The sequence below is a fragment of the Rhinatrema bivittatum genome, chromosome 16, assembly GCF_901001135.1.
Source record: "Rhinatrema bivittatum chromosome 16, aRhiBiv1.1, whole genome shotgun sequence".
Lineage (NCBI taxonomy): Eukaryota > Metazoa > Chordata > Amphibia > Gymnophiona > Rhinatrematidae > Rhinatrema > Rhinatrema bivittatum.
The window spans coordinates 22,643,170-22,659,225 of record NC_042630.1 but is presented as its reverse complement, the minus strand read 5'-3'; the positions used below and the strand labels follow the sequence as shown (position 1 = coordinate 22,659,225).

General features: G+C 42.0%; 1 protein-coding gene across 1 annotated transcript in view; it reads right to left on the bottom strand.

The window, feature by feature from the left end:
- Positions 1-320: 320 nt before the first annotated feature.
- Positions 321-16,056, bottom strand: part of NYAP1 (neuronal tyrosine phosphorylated phosphoinositide-3-kinase adaptor 1) — a 66,768-nt gene continuing 51,032 nt past the window's right edge. Inside the window, exons 6-7 of the mRNA XM_029581920.1 lie at positions 5,036-5,145; positions 321-1,215 (exon numbers count right to left, since the gene is read on the bottom strand). Of these exons, the coding sequence (XP_029437780.1) occupies positions 973-1,215; positions 5,036-5,145 (353 nt within the window). The 3' untranslated portion in view covers positions 321-972. The remainder of the gene's footprint in view (positions 1,216-5,035; positions 5,146-16,056) is intronic.

The following is a 16,056-nucleotide window of genomic DNA, read 5'->3' as shown; positions in this document are numbered from 1 at the left end:
GGCACCCATGGACGCGGCCAGGGCAGGTGAGCAGGGGCTGGGGGAAAGCTTGCCCGATCCTGAAGCATGGCTTTCCCGGTGCGTTGGATTTTAGGTTGGGCAGGCAAGAGTTTAGGCCGGCTGATACTTCTCTGATCCTTTTCTTTGCTTAAAGTTGGGATCCACTACCTGGTACCTGTCATTTCAAATGTCATTTGAAATGACAGGTACCAGCGCACCCAGGATGCTGTATAGCGCTCTATACAGTAAAATGGATTGCGCTTCATGGACGCGGCTTGCATTTGCATGCTATTTAAATACTGTATCGAGCAGTAGGTGATCTGAACTGTGCGCGCGGCAAACGAGCGGGCGCCCAGCACTGCCGCACTTTTTCTACCGTGTCCTTACTGTATCGGCCTGTAAGTAAGGTGAGAAGTGTCACCACAAACAATGCCTAGGGGAAACAGAACCCTAAATCCCATCTCTGCCACGAGGTCCCTCTCCTTGTGATAACTCTGTTGCTCTTGTTTCTCAATTCCTTCTGTTTCTAGTGTGAAATCTGAAGTATGTTAAACATGTGTGTCTCAAAACCTCTAAGGGAATTCCAAAAGTGTATGGATGCACATAGACACACACTCCCATACACTGACTGTGGGGCCGTGGACTCTGTATGTCCGTGCTCGGATGCTCCTTGACACCGAGTTAGATAAATAAATAGATAAATTAATGAATATACAGTACCATACAGATTGCTTTATCATAATCCAGATTCTGCCTTCCCACGCTTTAAATTGGACTGTAGCTCCTCATGTTCTGTCTAAAGTCGGACTACCCCACCCCCACCCCTACCCAGAGATCTCACGCATTCCTTTAGTAGGGGGATCTAGAGAGGCGACCTGTTAGTCCTGCCTCAGGTGCAGACGGACAACCCCCTGACGCGGCCAGCTGCGTCTGCGAGGAGCTCGAGGTCCACGGATATAGCGTAGCCAATCCTCAGATGGCCGTGTCCCACAGGACTGTCTGCTGCCGGCGGCAGGGCGGTGTCCCCGTCTTGCGGCTCTCTGTGTTTTTTTTCCAACTGGGAAGGATGGGCATGCTCTCCTGCTTGCACAAGCTGCGGTCTGGTCTGTGCCGGGCTTTGATCTCTTTGCAGAGGTAGCGTTTTCTCTCGATTACCTCCAGCAGCTTACCATCCCGTTCTCTGCCTCCTTGGCTCGACTGTGGCTCCTGCACACCCTGCCAACAAAGCAAAACAAATTGGGACTCTTTATCTTGATAGCAACAGCAGTCTGCAGTGCAACTAGGGTTGTTATCTGACCCCAGGTCAACAGAACAGTCTTATCCAGTCCTGGTTTCCAACCCCTACCCATACAGTTTTATGGAACTTAATGAGAAAATGAGAACTACAGACCCCATGCAAGCAAAAGGGTAAAAGCAGGAGTGGATTACCCTGTTCAATTGAACTGGGATGAGATAGCATTGCTAGATTCAATGTTTTGTGCATTCAAAAAAAGTGATCCGGAGGCTTTTCCTGTTGGCCGAAGGGAGGGATCTAAAGTTGAGAGCTGGCTCAGTGGTTTACGGACAGGTGAGCCAATACTGCTCTCTCGACCCTTCTACTTCTGATTTCCCTAAGAGCTCCATTCATGCAGTGGGGGTAAAACAAAAATGGAGTCAATCTCAAAAGAAGAGACCTAGAAACCCTGAGCTGCTAGTGGCCAACACCATCTAACAGAGACTATGGTGCAACACATCCTAAACATTCTGCTTTGTTTCCTTTTACCAGTAATGGAACATGTAAAAAAAAATTATAAAACAGTAGTAATCCAGTTACGGGGCAGTGACTTATTAAAAATAAAAAAAGGGAATATAAAAAAAATCCACTGGTGCTGGTTTCCAAAGCCACAGTACAACAACAGATGAATTCAGCAAATTGGTGCAGTGGGGCTGCTGCACCAATGCTGTGTGCTGAAAAAATTAAGAAAAGAATGCACTGATTTAGAAACCTTTTCAGTTTTTGATTACAAAAAAAGCTCAATAAAAAAACTCAGCAAAAAGATGAACACACACATACACACCACGCACACACACCCCAAACACCCTGCTGCTCTTTTACATTCATATTTTCCCAACCCTGACCATTTCTCCTTGCAACCAATATTCAAAATATTTTATGCAGATAAAATCCAGTTTATAATCACATAAATCTAACCGGTTAAAAATATCTCCCCTCTCCCCACTAATCTGGATGCACAAATTTATCCGGTTAACAAAGGGGTCAGACTGGGGTATAGGTGGGCTTTTCACTTTTACTGCTTACTAGCTAAATGCGCGCGGCCAATGCCATCTGCAGAAATGACTCTCTCAAATCTAATAGTTACATTTAAAATAGCAGGAAGCATTCCTTTAGACTTTGACTAATCAGGCTAGTACCTTTTATTACAAAAAAATGTGGGGAAAATATCAATGTTTTATACTATTGGACAAACAGATACCATAAAGTCCATAGATATGCACAAAACAAATTATTTTTATATTCTTCACAATAAGTCTATAAATGCCTTCCAAACAATTTTTAAAGTGAAAAATGCAAATGAAAAAGTGGATCTTCATACATTGACCAACAGAGAAATCTTTGAACCTAATGGCCTGTTTTTTTGTGATTCCAATATGTTTTGTAAACAAGACATGTTTAAGTTCATTAAAGACTTATAAATGTGTTTATTTTACTATGCATTTGTATTGTTTCCAAAGCGTAAAATGTAGGATAAATTTTCTGAGCTCAGTGGAAGTCTAGCCTAGTTGAAACAATGGAATAAATCCTCCCCCTGACGAGGCCATTGCAGACAAAACATGGCTCCATGTGGGAGGAGGGCTATAGTTTTTGTGAATTAAAGCATCGACGATCAGCAAAAAACCCTGGGCATTAACAGCACAATCTTTTTGATGCCTCGTAAGATATGTTTTTTAAAAAAAAATTTCTAACTTTTGTTATTATTTGGAATAATTTACTTTATAAGCCCAAATAAGGTACATAAGTGTTTTTTTTTTTAAGTATGTAATGATTAAAATAGTTGGCCCAACATTTCTATGTTATCTGTTAGCCTATGTATGAAAATGCACTTTTTCACTTAAAAATGTTTTTGAAGGCATTTATAGACTTATTATGAAGAATATAAAGATAATTTATATATTGAGCTTATCTATGGACTTTACAGAACCTTTTATTAACTATGAGGTCCATATTCAGCAGCTGTATGGCTTGGCTAGTTAGCCAGATAAACATCAGAATAATCAGAACCACAAAAACAAGAAGGTCAAAAGATATTAATTTAAACCTTGAAGAATCAAGTGATAGAATGCAAGATCCTCAAAACAACTCACTGACTAAGGCATGAAAACCATCACTCGTATTTTCATCATCCAAACTCTCTGCCTTATGTATTACACCAATGTGATTTAACTCATAACATTCAAAACCCATCTTCTTCAATTTTACTGTTATTTATGTTCCTTTCTTTTTCCTACGCCAAGTTCCATCATCCCTGTTATATGTAACTGCTTTTTCCGCACTATGGTTTATGTTTTATTTTAATTTGCACCCCTGTTCTATGTGAACCAGCATGATGGGACTACTAGTCTTGAATGCCGGTATATAAAAAACTTAAATAAATAAATAAATAAATTAGATCAGTGCTAATATGTACTAGACAATTAGATTTAATAGATAAATGCCTGCCTTTGCATATCACCTCTGTAACCAATCCATATTTGTCTGTTAATTGTGTTATAATTATGAATGTCAGTTTGTTGTGATCTATAAATGGATCGACAGTATATAAAATGTCTAAATAAATAAAAATAAATAAGCATACATTACCCGGCTAATGTTAAGACAGGTTTAAGGGCCAAAATACATTTTGGAGTTAGCAGGATAACTTGTCCCATTTACACCCCCAGAATGCCCCTCACTTATCCAGCTTAATTATTGCCAGATAACATATTATCCAGCTAGGAGTTAGCCAGATAAGTACCCACATTTTCATTTAGCCAGACACCTTTTCAGTTATCTGACTAAGGGGGTCATTTTCCAAGTGGCTCGCACGCGACAAGGGACGTTTCGCATGCGAAAAGTCCCTTGTCGCGTGCCATACCAGGATGGGGGCGGAGTCGGCCCCGGAAGAGGAGGAGTCGGGGCGTCACCGGGGCCGACCCTGCGAAGACGCCACGGATGACGAAAAGGTAAGGGCCTTTTCGCGTCCGAGTTCACACCCAATAGCTACACTTTCTATGGTAGCGCTTTTGGGTGTGAAACCGGCAGCGATCGCACTGCAACGGTGCGATCGCTGCCGGTTTCACACCCAATAGCTACACTTTCTATGGTAGCGCTATTGGGTGTGAAACCGGCAGCGATCGCACTGCAACGGTGCGATCGCTGCCGGCTAGCACAGGACCACCCCCCGGGTCGACCCCTGCCCCTCATTACCTAAATACTTGCCTGCGATACTTAAATGAGGCCCTAAATGCTTATTCGATTTTACAGCAATTATTTGAATAGGTTTTGATTTTATGTTTATTTACAGTATGTAGCTTGTCCTGTTTTATTTCTTCCTGCTGTTTTAAGTTTGGTGCTTTGTAATCTGCTTATAATGATTTGTTTTAATATAGGTGGCATAGAAGAATTTTAAAATAAATAACTAAAATAAACAGATTAAGCGCGGCTGAATATTTGAATAAAGTTAATCCATTAACTTTGTCTGCTATGCCACTGCTCACTATTGATGCCATTGCTTTTTTTTCCTCCTCTTTAGTTCCTGTACGCCCTGGGTAACCCACAGTTGCCTTGCTGGCCAAGGACTAGTGAAAGCATTTCTTATAAGACTCATCCCCCTTAGTGCTGTCACTGCTGTTCTGCCAGCACAAGTTGATCCATCTTCTCCCTCCCTCCCTCCTTCCTTCCCTCCCTCCCTCCCTAGAGCTTGCCATATTCAGATCATGTTGCTGCACAATCCTCTTCCACTTTCTGTACTCTTTCCTGAGGCTGTTCAAGTGTTACCTGGTTCTGGCTCTCCCTGCCTTGGGCAGATTGCCTCTGCACATGAAAAGCCGCATGGCGCACACCAGAGGTAGACGCGGAACGCCCCAGGCGGTAACCGCCAATGAAATCTGGAAGAGAAAAAGAAAAATTATGTAAAAGCCACGCCTAAGATAAATAAATAAAACACAGAATCCCAGACTGCAACCAGGGCCTTGATCAAACAAATATCTGTTTTGCCTGCTGCATACAACACTTTTGATGCTGTGAAAGGGTCTTGCACTAGATATTTGCACACATCCGGAGAATATAGCCATTGTCAATGGTCTGTAGTCTAGAGGCAGTGCAGGTTCAGAGATTTTATGCAAATTGTTGACTACCTACCTTGTTATCTCACATAATGGGGTTCTAAGTATTAGCATAAAAGGGACTCAGGCTTAGAACTAAGGTACAGAGAAATAAGACGACCATCCTGAGCTGTGGTCACCAACTTGGAAACTTTTCAAACTTGCTTCCTTTTCCCCATTACAGCTCCCCCTGGACCTGACCTGGTACCATTTTTTTTTTTTTTAATTACCACTGTGCTTCAGGTCACAGATAGAGAATCGGTGGCAGATCTGAGGATTAGAATAGAGGCACAAGGAGATCATTCACAGACAGTCAGTGAGACTCACAGATTAGAACTGAGACTCAGGGAGATAAAATGATTTGCTTGAGATCTCACATGCACAAAGGCCAATGCATAAAAGTGTATTCAGTCAAATGCTCCTTTCTGCCTGCACTTGAATGATCATTTTCTGTGCACAAAACGTACTGCCTTGGGTGCAGCAAGGAGTTTTGCAAGCAGAAAATGTGCATCCCTAAAAGGGAGTACTGCTTAGCGCCCTTGCATGGAAATCTTATATATGCAGTTTTCCCTGACACAGAGAGACTGTGTTTGGTCAGCGAATCTTTTTTCACCCTGGAAACTTAACTCCTGGAGTTTCCAGCACTACAAAAAAAATAAAAAAGGGGGGGGGGGGAGTCAGGAACACTCCGGGTGGCTGCCGGCAGCCGCTGCCACTTAGATATATCTGGTGTGGTTCACCACTACTTAGCTAGATAAGTACTTTATCTAAGTATCGGCAAACCGTGCCAGATAGCCAGATAAATACTTATCTGACTAAGTGGTGGTGGCAGTAATGCCGCCTCTCCTTCCCAAGTTAAAATGTGCCTTTGGCCTTTGCCAAAGGCACATTTTAAAGTTTATGTGCGTTTTTCAACTCCTGATGCATTTGTATAGCATTGGCTTACTGTACTGGGAGTTTAAAATATTTTTTTTAACTGAACATTAAAACCGTTAAAATCAAGCGCAAAATGTTTTAATGCTCAGCTACCTGCATCTGCCTGACAGTCACTGATAGAGCTGGGATTAAGACTGAGGCACAGATCGCTGCTGTCTTTGGTGCCTGTTCAGCTCAGTGACAATTAATTACCAACAGATGGCAGCATAAACTCGCACATAAACAGCAAAAGATTACATTAACTGAGCTACTTGACTTTTGGGAAGATAGTGAATACGCTGGCTATATGGCCAGGTTTTCCCAGAACCAAACGTTCCAGAATTCCCTGAGGAAAATCAAGAGATGGATCAGCCACACAAGTGGGTGACGTCATCTGATAGTGCTAAGATTCAGAAGCTCTCTCAAAGTTCAGAAAAGCCCAGAAGGTTTATCTTAGCATGTGCAGGCTGCATCCCTGCCATTACATGAGTCTCCTCTTTTCTTGCACTAGAAAGTCCAATAATGAGGACTGGACTACCATTAGATTCATCCCTTAACAGCCAAGGTTGTTTGGCTTACTAAAATTTATTGAACCTCCAAAACAGTGCCTAAGCTACTACAGGAGCTCCAGACTAGAATGTGACAGATACCTTTGTTAACACTACCACTGTCAAGAAAACTAGATATCAGGCAAAAGGTTCAATCTTGTCCAGGCCATCAAAAGGAATCAACTTTAAAGAAGGCAAAAACATCTAAAATGAATTCTAATATCTTTCCTGGCATAGATCCTCTATGGATGCAAATGAATTATGGATATCTTCTAGTACAGTGTCCTCTAGAGATAAAAACTTGGAGGTCCCTATTCAAAAGCATTTAGAAGGCTAACTCAGAAGTTCGCCAGCTAAATTAATATTTGGGCACTTATCCAGCTAAATTCTAGCCAGCTAATAAAATAACTGGCTAGAATTTAGCCAGCTGACAGGCCGATTCAGAAAAACGCGCGGGAAAGCTGGCGAACGCCCGCTCTCCCGGCGCACGCACATGCCACTCTCCTGGGCGTGCGATTCAGGAGGGTGGCCTATGCAAATTAGGGCCTGCGGTAAAAAGAAGCGCTAGGGACACTAGCGCATCCCTAGCGCCTCTTTTTTGACGGAAGCGTCAGCAAGTTTGACAGCCGATGCTCAATTTTGCCTGCATCGGTTCTCAAATCCACTGACAGCCACGGGTTCGGAAACTGGACACCGGCAAAACTGAGTGTCCGGTTTTCAAGTCATGGGCCAATTTAAAATTTTTTAAATTATTAGGACCTCCGACTTAATATCGCCATGATATTAAGTCGCAGGGTGCACAGAAACGCGGAGGGTGCACAGAAACGTGGGGTAACAGTGCCCTCCACCGGAGCGCACTGTACTGTATCGGCCCGTAAGTTAGGGGTGTTCCAGGGGCGTAAGTGGGAGGAGTTGAGTTAGTTGGTTAAGTTAGCTGGCTAACTCCAATATTCAGAGCTGGCTTAGTTTGGTCAGGTCAAAGATCTGTCTTAAAGTTAGCTGGCTATAGTTAGCCAGCTAACTTTAAGATAGTCAACTATATTCAATCGTGCAGTTTCACGATTGAATATGCCTCCAAAGTTAGCCGGATAAGTTTATCTGGCTAACTTTGCTAGCCGGACTGTGTCTGAATATGGACTTCTTGGAGGACTGGCGGGGAGGAGAAAGGGCCTGCATACATGGTCACTGGTCTCATCCTTACCAGTCTTCTCTCACCGCCTGCTGCCATCTCTAATTCAAAATCTCTTGGAGATACCATCTCATAACTCCATTAAACTTGCTATGTCCCGAAACAGAATGTTTTCTGTTGCCTCCCCGAATCTGTGGAATAACTTGCCTGATGAGATTAGGGTACAGTCAGATTTACTAGGAAATAGTTAAAAACACACGTGTTCTCTATAGCATATACTAGATAGCATCTTCCTTTTAGTGTGATCTCTCCCTATTGGATATTTATTATTAGAGATGTGCTTGTATGAATTTTCTGTTGAATTTATTTGTTTTATATTGATAATATTGTTTTGTTTTGTTTTAACTGTGTATGTGCTGATGTAATCCGCTGAGAAATGTAGATTAGTGAAATATAAATGTATTAAATAAATAAAATAAACAAACACAGTAAAGAAATTTTTCCAGAACAGCTGCAAATCAATTAAATATGTATTCTTGCCTATAAAAGCTACAAAACATAACTCAAGATTTTCCATCAGATTTCACACAACATTTTGTACCAACTCTCCAAAAAGCTGAGGAACCTGTTTTTTTCTGTTTTATCTGATTTAATGTATTTATTTAAAAGATTTCTAGCCCACTTTTCAAAGCTCAAGGCACAGTACAGTAAAAATATCCATAATATCTCAACAAGGGACATCAAATGTAATATCTAATTATGCATTCATTAGTCTTATGCACCGAGAACTGTGGGACTGAGTGGGATAATAGTTTTCTAAATAAATAAATAACAAATGAAGCATATGACCTATTTTCCAGAACGTCAGCAAAAATGGAGCCAGAAGATTACCTTGGATTCAAGCTGTACATGAAAAACTTGCTGATGCCCCATGTACAGGAGACAAACTTTTTGGAGAAAAAGTAAAAGGAATAGTGGATCTTATTAAAGATTTATATGCTACTCTATCTACCTAATCATTGGTGATAAAAGAACAACCTTCTACATCTAGAAAGTTCCAACCTCAGTATTAAAAATAAAAGAAAGAAAGAACAGTAGAGAAGTGATGAAGGTAAATGCATGATGTTTCCTCCAAAGAAGAGTATACCTCACTTTTGAAATAATATAGGGGTTGATTTTAAGACTTGCACGTGCGCGCCCATGTGCACACGCTTCCCAGTGCGCGCACATGGACGCGCCAATTTTATAATATGCGCACGTCGCCATGCGCATTTTATAAAATACAATGTCCATGCGCACATCCACGCCGAAGTTTAACATCCGCACGCGCATGTGTGGGCAGCCTGCGACTCGCGCGTGCAAGGGGGAATTTTCAAATTACACGCAGCGACATGATCGTCCTTTTTTCCAGTTCCCTCCCAGTTCACTCCAATCAAGGAGCAGACTGGGAGGGAACTTCCCTATCCCCCTACCTAATCTTCCTCCCCTTTCCCCTCTCCACCCCGACTTCTACCTAGCTACTCCAAATTTTTTATTTTAATACTTACTGCTCCTCTGGAGCAAAAGTATCGTCTGCGTGCCGGCCAGCTGCCGGCACGCACTTCCCTGGGACAGCATCTAATGGCACTGTCCCGGGTCACCCCAGCCCGCCACTTCAGAGGCCTGGCACTTCGGCGCACAGCGCGGGTTACGCGCGTGGCCAGGCCCTTCCGGAAATGTGCGCGGCACGTACAAGGACCGGCCACGCACATAACCTCCGAAATATAGGGGCACGGGCGATTTAAAATTTGGACAATAGATTATTTTGCTTAAGACCCTGGAGAAATCAGTGAGTCACCCATTTGAGCTATTTGGTTTGGTGAAAAGATTATCTAAAAAGCCATTCTGTAATAATAATGATGTTCCTAATAGTGACGTGCTTGTCTCTTTTTTTTGAAGAAAAAATAGCCTAAATTCAGAATCCTTCTGTTGCTTGCTCTCTTACAGACTATTTTTAACACAAACGCACATGCGCTCATACACACGCATAGCAACACATGAGCGGAGATACGCTGGAATTTTAAATCATGCGCGCACTTGGGTGCATATGATTTAAAATATCTCTACCGTGCATAAGTATGCTCCTAATTTTAAGAGGTTACTCGAGCAAACCTTCTTTGCTTATCTTCCATAGGCCTTTGTCGGTTTTAATGCGCAGATGTAAACTGATTTTAAAAAATGCTAGCACAAGGGACATTCCCAGTTTTTTCAATTAGTCCACCAGTTTGCCCAGTCAATATCAAGGTTTTCTACACCCCTCTGCTTCTTCATCCTGAATGCGCCCCCCCCCCCCCCCCCCCCCCGTTGACCCAGACCTCTCACCCTGTCCTGTAAGCCCTAAAACATGAGATCTACAGGATTGCTCCTCATCATGAGCAGCAGCAAAGTTACGCAGATAACAAGCCGCCGTGCATTTGCGGCCTCTGGTTTTAAAATATGGAGTTACGCATGTAACAGTTGGCTCCACCCCCTTCGCCACCTTATTTTTTATGCACGCACAGTATATATATACGCATGTAAATCACAGTTTTTAAAATCCGCTTTGCTCACATGCAGCCCATATCCACATGTATGTGGGCATTTTTGCACATGCAATGCTTTTAAAATCTCTCTTTGATTCTTTACAATGTAGTTTAGATTAGGGTGTTGGAAATATCTTGGTACACTTTGATATCTCTGTGGCCTTTGATATGGTACGAAATGATTTTGCTAGTCCACCAAAATGATAAGGGGAATGGAACAACTCCCCTATGAGGAAAGACTAAAGAGGTTAGGACTTTTCAGCTTGGAGAAGAGACGGCTGAGGGGGGATATGATAGAGATGTTTAAAATCATGAGAGGTCTAGAACGGGTAGATGTGAATCGGTTATTTACTCTTTCGGATAATAGAAAGACTAGGGTGCAATCCATGAAGTTAGCATGGGGCACATTTAAAACTAATCGGAGAAAGTTCTTTTTTACTCAACGCACAATTAGACTCTGGAATTTGTTGCCGGAGGATGTGGTTAGTGCAGTTAATATAGCTGTGTTTAAAAAAGGATTGGATAAGTTCTTGGAGGAGAAGTCCATTACCTGCTATTAAGTTCACTTAGAGAATAGCCACTGCCATTAGCAATGGTAACATGGAATAGACTTAGTTTTTGGGTACTTGCCAGGTTCTTATGGCCTGGATTGGCCACTGTTGGAAACAGGATGCTGGGCTTGATGGACCCTTGGTCTGACCCAGTATGGCATTTTCTTATGTTCTTATGTAGATTGGATGCAGTGGTAAAGTTTTATCATGGTTCAGTTCTTTTCTCCAGGTGAGGAAGCAGCAGGTGCATATAGATGGAACTTGCTTGTCTTGGTGGGTACTGAATTCAGGAGTTCCCCAGGATTAGCCTTGTCTCCAGTATTATTTAATATATATGTTTCCTCTTAAGTGCAGTTTTAAAAGACTTGGGGGTGTTGTATTTTTTTATATGTAGATTATGTGCAGTTTTTTATTCCCTGTAGCTCTGATGGCACTTTCCCTAAACTGTTTTTTTTATCTCTTAGAGCTTTTTCTTTTGTGGTGCCCGCCTTTTGTATCGCACTCCCATTAGAAACTCGGGAACTGCAAGATTTGGACGTTTTTAAGGAAGATGGTTAAAACATTGCTTTTCAATGAAGCTTTTAAGTGCATGTATTTAATGTGTTCTGTTTTTATAAATTTTTGGTATTCGTTTTAAATGTGTTTATTTATGTGCATGCTTGTAATCCGCACTGAATAATTTCATTGGAGGAGCAGACTAAGATTTTTCAAATAAATATTCTAAACGTCAGTATTTTGATCAAAGAGAAAAACATCTGCCTTATCCTTTTCAACGACCTCACCCTCAGCAGCAGCAGCAGCCCAGGCAGTGTGTCACAGAATGAGCCTAAACCAAGTCTCTTCAACTCTCTCAATCCAAATCAAACCAGAATTTTTTTTTACTATACTTTCAACCAGAATTCTTGCTTAGATTAAGCCAGTATTCCAGTGTATAGTATTCAAAAACAATAAATCATTGGGTGTTAAAGGTCATACAGCATGGATACCAATTACATTTCAGATCTATCCACCTCCCAAAACAATCGTCAAAAAAATCACTCTAGCTGTAGAAGAAATCAAACTTCTGCAATAGGAGCTATAAACTCGCCTCTTGGCCAATGCAGGGTAATCTGTCCCAGTACAGGAAAAGAACAAAGGTTTCTACTCCAAGTACTTCCTAATTTCAAAAAAGACAGAAGGACTTTGACCCATTTTAGACCTCAGAGATCTCAACAAACATCTAAAAAAAGGAACATTTCAGAAGGAACTCTTTAAGTACCATCCTCCCTCAATTAGCGATCAACAACTGGCAATCAACCCTTGATCTCAGGGATGTTTTCACATACACACATTCCAATTCACAAGAATCACAGGAATTTCTATGATTTACTATAGAGAGCAATCAGTATCAAGTTGTTCCTTTTGACTTTAAGGCGGCTCTCAGGGTCTTCTCAAAATGCCTTGTGTTAGTTGCTAAGGTTAAACAATGTGTTTGTTTTCTCTGCCTAGATGACTGGCTCATATCAGGCCAGACCTTTCTACAAACTCGTTCCTCAGTATGTCATACCATGAAAACCCTTCAATCCCCACAATTTATCAATTTCCCAAAATCCAAGCTAGAGCTGTCTCATGTCATGGACTTTCTTGGAACTCATCTGGACACTTTCTTCCTCAATGCAGAGCAAGCATTTTGATACCAATAATCCTGACACTCAGAATTACTGATATGAAAATGCTTGCTCTGCGATGAAATATGGGATCTTTGTGCCTTTTGAAATGTCTTGTTTTGCACGGAGTCCTTTTTGTTTTCCTAGCAAGACCTCCTTTTCCTTGAAATCCTTGAATTGTCAGGCAGGTGGCAGTCTAATTCCTGCTGTGCTCTTGGGCCGTCGATAAATGACATCACACTATTTTGGCGTGAAATCAACCCCACCCCCATCACACTTAGTCACAAATCAGCAAACCTCCTTTCAACTCAGAACCCCGCCTTGTCCTGAAAGTGGTAAAAAAAAAATGTTTTTTTTTAAAAGTCTCCCCCCCCCACCCCGGTCGAAGCATGACATCATTTATGTATGGGCCCCTCTGCAGTTTGACAGATAGGACTAAACAGGTTAACCTGCCATGTACCCCAACATGAGGCTTGGAATGCATATTCCCCCAGTATTGCTATTTGTTAGATAGTCAGTGCCTTGGGCTTTCATTGAGTGTATAGTATCAGCTCCAGAGTGACCTAGCCCAGAATTTGCCAGAGGAACCAGATCAGTGCCAAGGCCCTGCCCCAGCTCTACACATCCTTGTGAGGACAGCTTCTGAATCTCCCCCGGCTAAGTATAGTGAAACTTGTGTAGTTAGCATTAATTGTATGAATCCTAGTTATTTTAACTGTAGCTGTTTGCAAATTAGATATTTTTTTCTGTTCACTGTTCTTGCTATTTGTTAATAAACTCTTCAGTTTGTTAGTGTTGTGCAGATGATGCCAGCATATTTTGTATCTGGTCTGTAGGTTTATTTCTAGGAACTGTGCAACCCTAGTGGTTTCAGTGTCCTTAGAAACCACCAAGGAACAGCTTGTAAACAGCTGATGAGCAGGAAGTTGCCAGTTTAGGGGCATGTGTTCAGGAGTAGATAGACCTGAACAATGTTTGGCAGGATCCTTTGAGTGTCTGCAGTTAACACAGAGTGAGAATGTTACAAGTAGCACTAAGATGTAACGAAATACAGCTCAATAATTCATGTCACCCCTTTTGAACACTTGCCATGAGACAAACTCAATGGCATCTGAAATTTCACAGCAATCAACATCTTCAACTACTATCCCACAATGCAAATATTCACCATACTCATCCTGTCTCTGATATGGTGGTTATGTCTGATCAACTTATTCAGAAGTTACTTTTTTTTCATCAAGAAACAATAACTACAGATGCTTTCAATCAAGGTTGGGAAGCTCATTTCAACAATCTCTGTTCTCAAGGAACTTGGTTGGTAATGGAAAAAATACGTCACACAAACTCTCTAGAACTGAGAGCTATTTTCATTACTCAAAGTCCAAACAGACAACCAAGTAGCCATGCTCTATATCAACAAACAGAGAGAGATAGACTCAGTCAACCTTTGTCAGGAAGCCTGCAAAGTTTGGAGATGAGCAATTTCCCAAAACATTTTTCTTCAGGCTGTCTATCTTCCTGGGATCCAGAATCAGATGACAAACAGATTGAGTTGCCAGTTCCAAGTGAAAGATAGCATGAGCAGTCTGAGGCTTTTTCAAGTGCTTTATTTACAGTGTAGAAAATATACCAATAGTCTGCTTACTCTCAGCAACACAATTTCAAGTTAAACATTCACACTGACAGTCTTCTTACTAGAAGTAGGACAACTATGTTAAAGGGGCTGCCTTTCCCTTCTTATTTATGGTTAGGGCAGAATGACTAGGAGCTGCCTTCTCCTGGAGTCCCTGGAGTTTTCTTGTAACCCTGCTCTCAGGGCCCCACCCTTAGAGCTACCTGGTTGCCTTATACTTATACTAGATGTCTGGTGCAGCGCTAGTTAAGGAGGGTTTTCTTCCAGGAAATTGACTTCTCTCTCCAGTATATTTCCACAGCCTGAACTTGGGTTGACCCTTCCCTCGCATCTTAACTTGTTTTCTACATAATTCTCCAGACATCTTGCCAATTTTACCCAGGGTAAGGGCTACAGGTTCATTCTTTCCCATTTTGCTAGGATTACCCTTAACCAAGCCCCAGTTACCAAAACCACCCACTGTGCCCTTTGCTCATTGTCTTCCCACAATCACTTACATTAATCCATATGAAGCTGAGTTCCAATCCCCTTCCTTAGAGGTACATTCTTTCTGGAACTCTTTCTATAAGGATTCTCTTATATCTTTTAAGGCGGTACTATTTTCCGTGAAAAACTCTCTGTTCTTCCTCGGGACTTTTCATTTTCTCCGCTTCCTTCATAGCTCAGGCTCCAAGGATTTGTATCCCTTTCTCACTCTCATTTTTAGCCTTCTCCACCTCCTTCACTTTCTGATGAATAGTGGCCCAATGCTCCAGAATACAAACTGACTCCTCTTCAGATAGCTGAATATCCTGGCTCACAGAGGCTACCCCCGCCTCAGTGCATTCCTTGCCTTCTTTCTCTGGCCTCAGTCCTTCAGCTCCTTGTTTGGCATAGTCCATGAGAAGTGCCACTGTTCACTAAGGTACTGCTGTTGTTCTCCACCTTGCAATAATGATTTTGCCTCCTGGATTTCTACCATCTCTTCCCCTGACTCAGGTTCCTTCTTAATCTGCTGAGTACATCAGTGCAAGGAAGCTATGTCAACATCAGCACATCTCTTGTTTCTCTCATTTAGTGCATGCTCTACTGGCTCTTGCAATTTCTTCTTTAGCCTGGTGATCTCTCTAACAAGTTGCATCATCTCACTCTCTATCTCTGCCACAAATCTCTTCTATCTCAGCCACCATCTGTAGCTATTCACCTCTGTGCATGGCCTGGACTCTTGGGAGTGGGCACCCCAGCTCTTCTACCTTGGCAGACTTTCCTGGCTGCAATATCTCTTTCAAGGGTTATACCCTTTTGCAGTTCCAACTTTTCTTTCTTTTTCCAGACACTGGCAGTAAACTTCTCTTTCAAGGGCCATGCCCTGTTCAACCACACACAAACTTTTTTTTCTCCGACAAGAAAAAGGCAACCCTTGCTTATCCAATACTAACTCACTTATTTTTCCTAGCAACAGAAACATCCATGGCTCTCACTTGATGTGCCTCTGCAGAGTCTGTGACTTGCAGTCCTGCTAAGGTGTAGCGGTGTTGAATTCACTCAGTCTACCAGTCAGATATAGTATGCTTGGTGAGTGCTGTGCCTAGCCTATAGGGTTCGTAAGAGACGAACAGTTGGAGATTTTACGATACAACCAAGTTTCTTTCTTGTAATACACTAAGGCCTTTTTTGCAGTCTAGAGTACATAGGGCTTTTTCGCCTTCATGCACATGGTGCCTAGGAAACAA